General features: G+C 44.0%; 1 protein-coding gene across 1 annotated transcript in view; it reads left to right on the plus strand.

Moving 5' to 3' along the window:
• Nucleotides 1-15369, plus strand: part of LOC115157561 (sodium channel protein type 4 subunit alpha-like) — a 101316-nt gene that overhangs the window by 17017 nt on the left and 68930 nt on the right. Inside the window, exons 2-4 of the mRNA XM_029705925.1 lie at nt 6998-7116; nt 12676-12765; nt 13430-13558. Of these exons, the coding sequence (XP_029561785.1) occupies nt 6998-7116; nt 12676-12765; nt 13430-13558 (338 nt within the window). The remainder of the gene's footprint in view (nt 1-6997; nt 7117-12675; nt 12766-13429; nt 13559-15369) is intronic.

Raw genomic sequence — 15369 nt, forward strand, 5'->3', positions numbered from 1 at the left:
TACCTGTCCACTAGAGACCACAACACATACCTGTCCACCAGAGACCACAACACATACCTGTCCACCAGAGACCACAACACTTACCTGTCCACCAGAGACCACAACACATACCTGTCCACTAGAGACCACAACACTTACCTGTCCACCAGAGACCACAACACTTACCTGTCCACTAGAGACCACAACACTTACCTGTCCACCAGAGACCACAACACTTACCTGTCCACTAGAGACCACAACACATACCTGTCCACCAGAGACCACAACACTTACCTGTCCACTAGAGACCACAACACTTACCTGTCCACTAGAGACCACAACACTTACCTGTCCACTAGAGACCACAACACTTACCTGTCCACTAGAGACCACAACACATACCTGTCCACCAGAGACCACAACACTTACCTGTCCACTAGAGACCACAACACTTACCTGTCCACTAGAGACCACAACACATACCTGTCCACCAGAGACCACAACACTTACCTGTCCACCAGAGACCACAACACTTACCTGTCCACCAGAGACCACAACACCTACCTGTCCACCAGAGACCACAACACTTACCTGTCCACTAGAGACCACAACACATACCTGTCCACCAGAGACCATAACACTTACCTGTCCACCAGAGACCACAACACATACCTGTCCACCAGAGACCACAACACATACCTGTCCACCAGAGACCACAACACATACCTGTCCACCAGAGACCATAACACTTACCTGTCCACCAGAGACCACAACACATACCTGTCCACCAGAGACCACAACACATACCTGTCCACTAGAGACCATAACACTTACCTGTCCACCAGAGACCACAACACTTACCTGTCCACCAGAGACCATAACACTTACCTGTCCACCAGAGACCACAACACTTACCTGTCCACCAGAGACCATAACACTTACCTGTCCACCAGAGACCACAACACATACCTGTCCACTAGAGACCACAACACTTACCTGTCCACTAGAGACCACAACACTTACCTGTCCACCAGAGACCACAACACATACCTGTCCACTAGAGACCACAACACATACCTGTCCACTAGAGACCACAACACATACCTGTCCACCAGAGACCACAACACTTACCTGTCCACTAGAGACCACAACACTTACCTGTCCACCAGAGACCACAACACATACCTGTCCACTAGAGACCACAACACTTACCTGTCCACCAGAGACCACAACACTTACCTGTCCACCAGAGACCACAACACATACCTGTCCACTAGAGACCACAACACATACCTGTCCACTAGAGACCACAACACATACCTGTCCACTAGAGACCACAACACTTACCTGTCCACCAGAGACCACAACACTTACCTGTCCACCAGAGACCACAACATATACCTGTCCACTAGAGACCACAACACTTACCTGTCCACTAGAGACCACAACACTTACCTGTCCACCAGAGACCACAACACATACCTGTCCACTAGAGACCACAACACATACCTGTCCACCAGAGACCACAACACTTACCTGTCCACCAGAGACCACAACACTTACCTGTCCACCAGAGACCACAACACATACCTGTCCACCAGAGACCACAACACTTACCTGTCCACCAGAGACCACAACACTTACCTCTTTTCTTTGCGCTGTGATTCAACTTCTCTTTCTCCAAAATAATATTCATAACAATATTCGTTTTTTTAATGAAATGTCCTTTTGAAATTTAGTGGTCTCATCCATGTGGTGTGAGAGGAGATCCTACACCTCTTCTGTCCCCTGAGTCAGGCAGTGTGATGGGATGAACTAAGGGTCAAGCCTCTCTGTTCCTGACCAGTGTTTATAGAGTCGTAGATCAGGGCTTTCTGTCCCTGGCCAGAGTCTTAACCGAGTCGTAGATCAGGCCTCTCTGTCCCGGGCCAGAGGCTTAACCGTGTCGTAAAACAGGCCTCTCTGTCCCTGGCCAGAGGCTTAACCGAGTCATAGATCAGGCCTCTCTGTCCCGGGCCAGAGTCTTAACCGAGTCATAGATCAGGCCTCTCTGTCCCTGGCCAGAGTCTTAACCGAGTCGTAAAACAGGCCTCTCTGTCCTTGGCCAGAGGCTTAACCGAGTCATAGATCAGGCCTCTCTGTCCCGGGCCAGAGTCTTAACCGAGTCATAGATCAGGCCTCTCTGTCCCTGGCCAGAGTCTTAACCGAGTCGTAAAACAGGCCTCTCTGTCCCTGGCCAGAGTCTTAACCGAGTCGTAGATCAGGCCTCTCTGTCCCTCGCCAGAGTCTTAACCGAGTCATAGATCAGGCCTCTCTGTCCTTGGCCAGAGGCTTAACCGAGTCGTAGATCAGGCCTCTCTGTCCCTGGCCAGAGTCTTAACCGAGTCGTAGATCAGTCCTTTCTGTCCCTGGCCAGAGTCTTAACCGAGTCGTAGATCAGGCCTCTCTGTCCCTGGCCAGAGGCTTAACCGAGTCATAGATCAGGCCTCTCTGTCCCGGGCCAGAGTCTTAACCGTGTCATAAAACAGGCCTCTCTGTCCTTGGCCAGAGGCTTAACCGAGTCATAGATCAGGCCTCTCTGTCCCTCACCAGAGTCTTAACTGAGTCGTAGATCAGAGTCTTTACAGAGTATTAGGGCTTTTGAGGTGACCGTATTACCACCTCTCCAGCAGTCATGACCGCAGTAAAATTCCACGGTAATCACCTTTTTTGCACTCTGGACATGCTTTGGTAGTACCCAACTGGCTAACGACCATTAGGTCGTAATGGCCTTGTACTCAGGCCATTCTGTCCCTTAACCATTCTGACATCAATGCAAATGATATCTTTAAAACACATCCTCAAAATAGTAGTTTTTAAAAAGTTCAACAATGGGTTGAAGCTGAGTGGAAAACATGGTGGTTGTTGCGCTTGTCTGAAAGAATGGACCAAGGCGCAGCGTACTTAGACTTTCACATGTTTAATAAATATTACACATGTTTAAGAAAATGAAACGTGACGTTCTGGGCTGCTCACAGGCAGCTACACAAAAACAAGATCCCACAATCACAGGTGGGAAAAAGGGCTGCCTAAGTATGATCCCCAATCAGAGACAACGATAAACAGCTGCCTCTGATTGGGAACCATACTAGGCCAACAAAGAAATAGCAACATAGATATGCCCACCCAAGTCACACCCTGACCTAACAAAATAGAGAATAAAAAAGGCTCTCTAAGGTCAGGGCGTGACAGTGGTTGTGGATGTTGGTTTAAAGCTTAACACAATAAAATGTACAGTGCTTTCTAATCTGGATGATTTATTCAAATACACGCATACACATATTACAGCTGATGCATATGTATATGCTCATGAGCGCAAGCCTGAAAAAAACCTGATTTAAAATTATGATTGTGTCATTATACAATATATAACCTACTGCATTTTACAAAAACATGAATAAATAACTGATTGAAGATGTCTTTGGTACATAATTGGTCTAGCCTATACTCCAAAATTAAATACATTTGAGTAATTGCCTTTGAGTGTGGATTGTATTATTATTATTCATACTTGATGGACTGGTTACCTGATGCGACAATTCAAAATGTATATTCATGAGTCTGGTAGACAATGTATAGCCATAGGTGATGCTGTTGGTTCATTGATTGTCGATTACAGTCGTAAATCAGGCCTCTCTGTCCGTTACCAGAGTCTTTACAGAGTTCTAGATCAGGCCTCTCTGTCCATTACCAGAGTCTTTACAGAGTCGTAGATCAGGCCTCTCTGTCCATTACCAGAGTCTTTACAGAGTCGTAGATCAGGCCTCTCTGTCCTTTACCAGAGTCTTTACAGAGTCGTAGATCAGGCCTCTCTGTCCTTTACCAGAGTCTTTACAGAGTCGTAGATCAGGCCTCTCTGTCCGTTACCAGAGTCTTTACAGAGTCGTAGATCAGGCCTCTCTGTCCTTTACCAGAGTCTTTACAGAGTCGTAGATCAAGCCTCTCTGTCCTTTACCAGAGTCTTTACAGAGGGATGAGAAAATTGGCATGGCAGGTACTCATTCTCTCTCTGAGTCTCTTTGTATTGGCATTTGATGAAGCTGCTTGATGCTGCTGCTCACACCTGGCCCGCTTATTAGGCAGGATTAATGACGAGGGCGGCATTTTCTGAGCTAAACTGACCAAGACGGACTTCCAAAACAACACGTAAAACCTCACATAATTCTACCCAAAAACAATTACAATTTCTCTCAACCAGTGGCAAATGGGCTTTTTAGGTGAGTGCTGATGCCACCCTTTGATAAGCAGTGCCCACTACGTCAAAGGCAGGGACGCAAAATATGTATCTTGTTTGATTCCCAGCATGTCTCTCCAGGGTGCTGTTGAAGAGACGCGTCGGTGCGGTGCTCCACCAACGTTCTGTCCAAAAAAATCATTTAGCAGATATAGGATATGATAGAAAGAGTGTGGGGCCCCGTCGAGTGGCGCAGCGGTCTAAGGCACTTCATCGCTGTGTTCGATGTATCACTACAGGCCCGTGTTCAATCCCGGGAGACCCATGAGGCGGTGCACAATTGGCCCAGCGTCGTCCGGGTTAGGGGAGGGTTTGGCCGGGCGGGATGTCCTTGTCCCATCGCGCTCTAGCGACTCCTGTGTTGGGGCGGGAGCAGTGCACGCTGACACGGTCGCCAGTTGTATGTTGTTTCCTCTGACACATTGGTGCGGCTGGCTTCCGGGTGAAGTGAGCAGTGTGTCAAGAAGCAGTGCCGCTTGGGAGGGTCGTGTTTTAGAGGACGCACGGCTCTCGACCTTCGCCTCTCCTGAGTCCATACAGGAGTTGCAGCGATGAGACAAGACTGTAACTACCAATTGGATACCATGAAAAAGGGGTAAAAAAAAGTTAATAAATTATAATAATACAAAAAAAATGGAAGGAGTATGTGGCCTTTTCTGTAGAATACAGGCTGGAGATAAAATGGATGGTAATGTAATGAGATGGACACTTTTTACAGATTTCTCTGATCAAATGGCCTAACCTCAATGGCGCTCAATCAAATAAAAAACGTGCTGTTATGTTAACAAACAACATATCCTAAAAACAGGACAGGTGAAAGTAAAATGGACAATATGGAATGGACAATATGGAATGGACAATATGGAATGGACAATATGGAATGGACAATATGGAATGGACAATATGGAATGGACAATATGGAATGGACAATATGGAATGGACAATATGGAATGGACAATATGGAATGGACAATATGGAATGGACAATATGGAATGGACAATATGGAATGGACACTATGGAATGGACAATATGGAATGGACAATATGGAATGGACAATATGGAATGGACAATATGGACATATGGACATATGGAAGGGACAATATGGAATGGACAATATGGACATGGACAATATGGAATGGACAATATGGAATGGACAATATGGAATGGACAATATGGAATGGACAATATGGAATGGACAATATGGAATGGACAATATGGAATGGACAATATGGAATGGACAATCACAACTGTTGTCCAGGAGTTTCACCCCATTGTCACGTGCAGTGGTTTCACGTTAGTATCCGTCAGTTTTGGACAAGCTGATCATTCTGAAAAAGAAAATATTTCTGCATATTCAGTGTTTTTAAATATCCAAATTGATTAGTCACAAGAATCAGGACTAATAAAGTCAATTCAATGGCCTGTTTTACAAACGGTGGGCCTACCGCATAGATGGGCATTCATAAAATTCCATCGCAGGCTGACATGGTAGTCTACATACACACCCCAGTAAGCACTATCCAAATTTTTTTTAAACCTTTTTTGTTGTTGGTGTTTTACAAATGGTAAGCTTACTACATAGATGGGTATTCATATTATTACATTTCAGGCAACACTTTAAGCTACACCTCAGTAAGCGCGGACTGACACCTTTTTTATGTCTTTTTTTGGTGCCGTTCCGGACCGGCCTTGATTTCCACTTCTACGGACATTGGGTTTTGGTCCGGTCCAGACAAAATCTGAACCAATCATAGACATCTATGTTTAGTTCAGTTTTTTGTCCCGTCTGGACAAGCCTTGATTTGACCCAAACATAGACGTCTATAAATGATTTATTTTCAACTTTCATTCATAACCTGAAAATGAATCTGATTTCAATCTCTGAAAAATCTGTATTTTTTAACGTCCGGAAAAGATGCCTTTTCAACATCCTGGAAAATATGTATTTTAAACATATGGAAAATACCTTTTCATCTTTCCTAAATTGAACCTAACTTCATTGTCTGGAAAGTACATATTTTAGATGCCTTTTCAACGTCATTTTGCTTACTGGGACTATTCTAGTTTTACGGGGGGAGAAATGTTTTGGTCTCGCCTATGGCAGCAGAACGGCAAGGACCTGCTGCTGTTGAACGGTGGGATTAACCAAAGACGAATAAATATTTTAATAAATACATCCACATCTGTTCAGTAAATATTCAGCCTGCTTTGGAGAAGAGTTGCCTGCATTATCTGAGCTGGGCTGGCCTTATAGTGCACAGACCGGCTCCGTTGATGGGAAGGAGTTTGCTGCTTGAACCTGACTGAGGTCAAATAGTATTTGAACCCCACCATTCTGGTCACTCCAGGCAGGCTAGAGCAAACACTCAAAATATTTGAAAGATTTCAAATAGTACTTGAACCCGGGTCTGTCTTGGAGGACTGCAGGGCTGCCTAGACACTGCTTACCGTTGATGTAGACAGATGGTAGACATAGTCAGACTCTCAACATGGAAGATAAATAAATCCTGTCCAGTACACACAAGAATCTATTTATTGACTCCTATTTGAGAACAGGTTATTTGGACCGGCACAGAACAAAGAGTGTTGATTTACTCAAACCTACCCCACCTTAAAAGACCCCCCTACTGGTTTAGATTGAATAGATTATTGTGCACTTTACAACTATTTGTTTACTGTGATTTGACCTCAAACCACAACTTGTATTGCTACTAATGCATCTTTCCTCTTTCTTTCTTCCCTCAGACTTTTATAGTAGTTAATAAAGGGACGGCCATCTTCCGGTTCAGTGCCACGTCTGCTCTCTATATATTTACCCCTTTCACCTTCCTCAGAAGAATCTCCATCAAAGTCCTGGTCCATTCATATCCTTTACAACGGTCTGTCTGTCTGTCTGTCTGTCTGTCTGTCTGTCTGTCTGTCTGTCTGTCTGTCTGTCTGTCTGTCTGTCTGTCTGTCTGTCTGTCTGTCTGTCTGTCTGTCTGTCTGTCTGTCTGTCTGTCTGTCTGTCTGTCTACCCGTCTGTCTATCTATCTACCTGTGTTAGTGGTTAGTGATGAGCCCAGAGGAAAACGTTTATATGTGATGTAATGTCGGGTCAGTAACATTCTACATTATATAATCGTGTGATGTCATTGTTTCAGGGAAGAGAGCCAGGTGGATTTTTCTTTGTTGTGTTGCTGTGTCCTATAGAGCCACTTCATTTCAAAAACAATTCTATCAGTTTGGCCTGTTTGTTTTCTTGTAAAGCAGGAGGTATTTTCAAGGTAGCCTACTCAGTATAATGTCACAGAAACATGTAAGTTTAAGATAACCCCTCACCCAGAAAAACTCAACTGGTACCACTTTCTAATCATCCCCTTAAAAAAAACTAAAAAGCCACACCCTGCCATGCGTCATATACTGGACTGTACAATCAGCCAATTTCTAATATTTACAGATTCCAATGGTAGGATCCCATTGGATTTTTCCATAGTCCCATTTTGAAACAGCTTTGTGATGTTCCTCCCTGGCATCGCCAACCAAATCCCTTGATCTGCTGCTCTTAATCTCCCAAATGAAATAAGAGCAAGGAGATTTCACGTCACATGACGGCTGTCTATTAGTTCTCAGACGGACGGCTTGTCCTTTGCATGCACGACTGAATCCACCCATCCTCTCTTCCTCTACTGAATCCATCCGTCCTCTTCCTCTACTGAATCCATTCGTCCTCTCTTCCTCTATTGAATCCATCCGTCCTCTCTTCCTCTACTAAATCCATCCGTCCTCTTCCTCTACTGAATCCATCCATCCTCTCTTCCTCTACTAAATCCATCCGTCCTCTCTTTCTCTACTGAATCCATTCGTCCTCTCTTCCTCTATTGAATCCATCCGTCCTCTCTTCCTCTACTAAATCCATCCGTCCTCTTCCTCTACTGAATCCATCCATCCTCTCTTCCTCTACTGAATCCATCCGTCCTCTCTTCCTCTACTGAATCCATCCATCCTCTCTTCCTCTACTGAATTCGACCACCTTCTTGTTCTGTACTAAATCGATCCATCCTCTCTTTCTCTACTAAATCCATCCCTCCTCTCCTTCTCTACTAAATCCATCCTCTCATTCTTCTCTCGTTCTTTACTAAATCCATTCATCCTCCCTTTCTCTACTAAATCCATCCATCCTATCCTTCTCTACCAAATCCATCCATTCTCTCCTTCTCTACTAAATCCATCCATCCTCTCATTCTTCTCTCGTTCTTTACTAAATCCAACCATCCTCTCCTTCTCTACTAAATCCATCCATCCTCTCGTTCTCTACTAAATCCATCCATCCTCTCGTTCTCTACTAAATCCATCCATCCTCTCGTTCTCTACTAAATCCATCCATCCTCTCGTTCTCTACTGAATCCATCCATCCTCTCGTTCTCTACTAAATCCATCCATCCTCTCGTTCTCTACTGAATCCATCCATCCTCTCGTTCTCTACTAAATCCATCCATCCTCTCGTTCTCTACTGAATCCATCCATCCTCTCGTTCTCTACTAAATCCATCCATCCTCTCGTTCTCTACTGAATCCATCCATCCTCTCGTTCTCTACTAAATCCATCCATCCTCTCGTTCTCTACTGAATCCATCCATCCTCTCGTTCTTTACTAAATCCATCCTCTCTTTCTCTGCTAAATCCATCCATCATCTCGTTCTCTACTAAATCCATCCATCCTCTCGTTCTCTACTAAATCCATCCATCATCTCGTTCTCTGCTAAATCAATCCATCCTCTCATTCTCTACTAAATCAATCCATCCTCTCATTCTCTACTAAATCCATCCATCCTCTCGTTCTCTACTAAATCCATCCTCTCGTTCTCTACTAAATCAATCCATCCTCTCATTCTCTACTAAATCCATCCATCCTCTCGTTCTCTGCTAAATCCATCCATCCTCTCTTTCTCTACTAAATCCATCCATCCTCTCTTTCTCTACTAAATCCATCCATCCTCTCGTTCTCTACTAAATCCATCCATCCTCTCTTTCTCTACTAAATCCATCCATCCTCTCTTTCGCTACTAAATCCATCCATCCTCTCGTTCTCTACTAAATCCATACATCCTCTCTTTCTCTACTAAATCCATCCATCCTCTCTTTCTCTGCTAAATCCATCCATCCTCTCGTTCCCTACTAAATCCATCCATCATCTCGTTCTCTGCTAAATCAATCCATCCTCTCATTCTCTACTAAATCAATCCATCCTCTCATTCTCTACTAAATCCATCCATCCTCTCGTTCTCTACTAAATCCATCCATCCTCTCGTTCTCTACTGAATCCATCCATCCTCTCGTTCTCTACTAAATCCATCCATCCTCTCGTTCTCTGCTAAATCCATCCATCCTCTCGTTCTCTACTAAATCCATCCATCCTCTCATTCTCTACTAAATCCATCCATCCTCTCGTTCTCTACTAAATCCATCCATCCTCTCATTCTCTACTAAATCAATCCATCCTCTCATTCTCTACTAAATCCATCCATCCTCTCGTTCTCTGCTAAATCCATCCATCCTCTCTTTCTCTACTAAATCCATCCATCCTCTCTTTCTCTACTAAATCCATCCATCCTCTCGTTCTCTACTAAATCCATCCATCCTCTCGTTCTCTACTAAATCCATCCATCCTCTCATTCTCTACTAAATCCATCCTCTCTTTCTCTGCTAAATCCATCCATCCTCTCGTTCTCTACTAAATCCATCCATCCTCTCGTTCTCTGCTAAATCCATCCATCCTCTCGTTCTCTGCTAAATCCATCCATCCTCTCGTTCTCTACTAAATCCATCCATCCTCTCGTTCTCTACTAAATCAATCCATCCTCTCGTTCTCTACTAAATCCATCCATCCTCTCGTTCTCTACTAAATCCATCCTCTCTTTCTCTGCTAAATCCATCCATCCTCTCGTTCTCTACTAAATCCATCCATCCTCTCATTCTCTGCTAAATCCATCCATCCTCTCGTTCTCTGCTAAATCCATCCATCCTCTCTTTCTCTACTAAATCCATCCATCCTCTCTTTCTCTACTAAATCCATCCATCCTCTCGTTCTCTACTAAATCCATCCATCCTCTCGTTCTCTACTAAATCCATCCATCCTCTCATTCTCTACTAAATCAATCCATCCTCTCGTTCTCTACTAAATCCATCCATCCTCTCGTTCTCTACTAAATCTATCCATCCTCTCTTTCTCTACTAAATCCATCCATCCTCTCGTTCTCTGCTAAATCCATCCATCCTCTCTTTCTCTACTAAATCCATCCATCCTCTCGTTCTCTGCTAAATCCATCCATCCTCTCGTTCTCTACTAAATCCATCCATCCTCTCTTTCTCTGCTAAATCCATCCATCCTCTCGTTCTCTGCTAAATCCATCCATCCTCTCTTTCTCTGCTAAATCCATCCATCCTCTCGTTCTCTGCTAAATCCATCCATCCTCTCTTTCTCTACTAAATCCATCCATCCTCTCGTTCTCTACTAAATCCATCCATCCTCTCGTTCTCTACTAAATCCATCCATCCTCTCATTCTCTACTAAATCCATCCATCCTCTCGTTCTCTACTAAATCCACCCATCCTCTTGTTCTTAACTGTGTTACAGTATAAATATATTCTGTTGTTCTGTACTATACTATAGAGGTTTAAAAATCTACCCCTAACAATTGCAATGGGTCCCACTTACTGTATACCGGAAAGAACTGTTTGCAAATGGGCTGTTAGTGTCAAAATGTAATTGTATGCTTGTGGGTGAAATGCTAGATAACATCTTCATTGCCTTGTTATTTTTCAGTCCACTTTATTAGAAATATGCACTACAGAATTCTGGAAACAAATCAGAAAAGAGAGACATCTTAAGCCAGGTGTACACTACACGATTTAGCTGGGATCGGAGACAAAATCCCCATGTCGTTGCCTACTCGAGGGCACGCAGCCGTCACAGACGCTCGTTTAATATGAGCGGGTCAGAGACGCAATCTGAGGTCTACCGATTCCGTCTTTTTGAGCCGTCCGAGACATCCCGATATTTTCAAACATGTTTGATTTTATCAGCTGAAAATCTGTAACGCTCTTGTAGTGCGAGATGTGCTACGACAGAGTTTTGAGAACGGTGATCAGCAGTAGCCAATGAGAGTTCGCCAGAGAAGAAGCCATGATGTTGTTGTTTCACATCACCCAGAATGTGTAGACTCTCCAGCAGGAGCCATAACTAATACCAGCTAGCCAGTATGCATTTTCACTTCCCTTAAAAGAAAAAGTGTCATTGTTATTCACAAGCAATGTCTTTTTTTTAAATATTTCAACTCTGTATAACAAGCGTGAATGACTGACCTCAAAAGTTTAATGGGCTACTTTGAGCCACAGCTCGTTCTAGTTACATTAACAATCTAATCACATCTTCACACCATTCTGATGTGATGTGACACCATTCTGATGTGATGTGACACCATTCTGAGGTGATGTGACACCATTCTGATGTGATGCGACACCATTCTGAGGTGAAGTGACACCATTCTGATGTGATGTGACACCATTCTGAGGTGATGTGACACCATTCTGATGTGATGCGACACCATTCCGAGGTGATGCGACACCATTCTGATGTGATGTGATACCATTCTGATGTGATGCGACACCATTCTGATGTGATGCGACACCATTCTGAGGTGATGCGACACCATTCTGATGTGATGCGACACCATTCTGAGGTGATGCGACACCATTCTGATGTGTTGCGACACCATTCTGATGTGATGCGACACCATTCTGATGTGATGCGACACCATTCTGATGTGATGCGACACCATTCTGATGTGATGCGACACCATTCTGATGTGATGCGACACCATTCTGAGGTGATGCGACACCATTCTGATGTGATGCGACACCATTCTGTGTCACATCATTTACTGGCAACACAAAAACAACTACAGGAAAGACGATTGTTTAATGTGAGAGGCTCAGCGATTTTAGGATTTATTTTGAAAGTCGTGTAGTGTACGCCCAGCATTAGAGACGTGGAGAAAAACACATCCCCAGTCTCTAGCTATGACCTGAAAGCTGAGGTCCAGCTATAATGTATGAACTACGGTAACAACAACCCAACTGGTCATGGGAGCCGGAACAAGCTTTCATGCAAGCATTTACTGTATATAAAATGAACAGAGTAGTCGCGAGGAGGACGTTGCTAACAAGGACAAACTTAGTCCGTTTATTATCCTCATGGTCATATTTCAAAGATTTATTTTCCATTGAAAGGACGGCTAGTTCCCAGAATTACATCACTAATAGAAACATTTAAAAAAAAAAAAATTTTAAAAATGGGTAACTTAATTTAGAGAGAAGGTGTGGTAAGTACAGTATGTGATACATTGACAAACATATGTGAATTTACTTTAACCTTTTCTTCACATTATTCAGCTTGTTCATTATGTGTACTATTCTGACCAACTGTTGCTTCATGGCTATGTCGGACCCTGCCCCTTGGACCAAGTACCTGGAGTAAGTAATACGTCTGCACTTCCCCCCTCCTTAATACACTTATTTTGATGGTGAATACACTGTTCTCCTGTGATAGGAACTTCCTCTGTCCCTCCCTTTTTTTTTTTTTTTGTCCCAATATTGAGCGTTGTCAAGGTGTGTTGCTACAGTAACAGTAACAGTGTGTGAATCCTGATCGGTAAGTTACTGTATTTTAAATGTAAGTAGCCTACATCGAGCATGTGATACGGTCGGCACACTCACTGCACTTGGAATGCCACGTGAGAATGACAACTTGGCATGGTGTATAATGCTCCACACTTCGCCCCCAACGCTTTTCATCAGGTTTTGCTTAAATATCTTTTACAATTTGGAATGTGATGAATGCTTAACTTCCAATTCCGTTACTGTATGTTTATACCTAAGGTAAAACTAGCCTCTGAAACAAGGTATTCTGGGAATGTATGACAACATACTCACCCTTGCTAGCTAACAATACCTTGATTGTAAATACCGTATTATTACATTCTGCTATTTTGGCATTTACATTTTCTTTCAACGGTTGATTGAGAGCATGCTAAGTGAGTTGAAACACTATCACTTTATACCTAAACTAATGATCTCTCTTCATCCACTGCTATTGCCTAATACTGTGTTGTTTTGAATCCATGAAATGATTTTTCAGGTACACGTTCACCGGTATCTACACCTTTGAGTCCATGATAAAGATATTTGCTAGAGGATTCTGTGTCGGACCGTTCACCTTCCTGAGAGACCCATGGAACTGGCTGGATTTTAGTGTAATCTCCATGGCGTAAGTACCGACCCTTTGGTCTGGTATTTCACCTCCTTCACCCCTAGCCACCTCCTGTTCAATTGCTAGGTATTTGTCATCCAGGGGCTTTTAATACATCCCAGAGAGAGAAAGAGAGAGAGAGACAGAGAGAGACAGAGAGAGAGAGAGAGAGAGGAGGAGGAGAGAGAGAGAGAGAGAGAGAGAGAGAGAGAGAGACAGAGAGAGAGAGAGAGAGAGAGAGAGAGAGACAGAGAGAGAGAGAGAGAGAGGAGGAGAGAGAGAAAGACAGAGAGAGAGAGAGAAGGAGAGAGAGAGAGGGGGGGAGAGAGAGAGGGAGAGAGAGAGAGACATAGATGTCTTCTAGGTGGATGACACGTGGATTTAATATTCATTATTTAAAATGAAAACATCACTTGACTTTGGGACTTAGCGGGTACTTGAAGGGTTGCATTGTGAATGGACTTCTGAGAGTGAACTGAACAATCTCAGAGAGAGGATAATGGAGGGAGATGGTCTAGAGACCCGTCCGTGGTGATACAGCTATAGAGTAGACAGCTAGAGAGGAGACAGTTAGAGAGGAGACAGCTAGAGAGGAGACAGCTATAGAGGAGACAGCTAGAGAGGAGACAGTTAGAGAGGAGACAGCTAGAGAGGAGACAGCTAGAGAGGATACAGCTAGAGAGGATACAGTTAGAGAGGAGACAGCTAGAGAGGATACAGCTATAGAGGTGACAGCTGTAGAGGAGACAGCTAGAGAGGATACAGCTATAGAGGAGACAGCTATAGAGGATACAGCTAGAGAGGATACAGTTAGAGAGGGGACAGCTACAGAGGAGACAGCTATAGAGGAGACAGCTATAGAGGAGACAGCTATAGAGGATACAGCTATAGAGGATACAGTTAGAGAGGGGACAGCTATAGAGGAGACAGCTATAGAGGTGACAGCTATAGAGGAGACAGCTAGAAAGGATACAGCTAGAGAGGAGACAGCTAGAGAGGAGACAGCTATAGAGGAGACAGCTAGAGAGGAGACAGCTATAGAGGATACAGCTAGAGAGGAGACAGCTATAGAGGAGCCAGCTAGAGAGGAGACAGCTAGAGAGGGGACAGCTATAGAGGAGACAGCTATAGAGGAAACAGCTATAGATGAGACAGCTATAGAGGAGACAGCTAGAGAGGAGACAGCTAGATAGGGGGCAGCTATAGAGGAGACAGCTATAGAGGAGACAGCTATAGAGGATACAGCTAGAGAGGAGACAGCTAGAGAGGAGACAGCTATAGAGGAGACAGCTATAGAGGAGACAGCTATAGAGGATACAGTTAGAGAGGGGACAGCTATAGAGGAGACAGCTATAGAGGAGACAGCTATAGAGGAGACAGCTAGAAAGGATACAGCTAGAGAGGAGACAGCTAGAGAGGAGACAGTTAGAGAGGAGACAGCTAGAGAGGAGACAGCTAGAGAGGATACAGCTAGAGAGGATACAGTTAGAGAGGAGACAGCTAGAGAGGATACAGCTATAGAGGTGACAGCTATAGAGGAGACAGCTAGAGAGGATACAGCTATAGAGGAGACAGCTATAGAGGATACAGCTAGAGAGGATACAGTTAGAGAGGGGACAGCTACAGAGGAGACAGCTATAGAGGAGACAGCTATAGAGGAGACAGCTATAGAGGATACAGCTATAGAGGATACAGCTATAGAGGATACAGTTAGAGAGGGGACAGCTATAGAGGAGACAGCTATAGAGGAGACAGCTATAGAGGAGACAGCTAGAAAGGATACAGCTAGAGAGGAGACAGCTAGAGAGGAGACAGCTATAGAGGAGACA

The sequence above is a fragment of the Salmo trutta genome, chromosome 21 (genome assembly GCF_901001165.1).
Source record: "Salmo trutta chromosome 21, fSalTru1.1, whole genome shotgun sequence".
Taxonomy (NCBI): Eukaryota; Metazoa; Chordata; class Actinopteri; order Salmoniformes; family Salmonidae; genus Salmo; species Salmo trutta.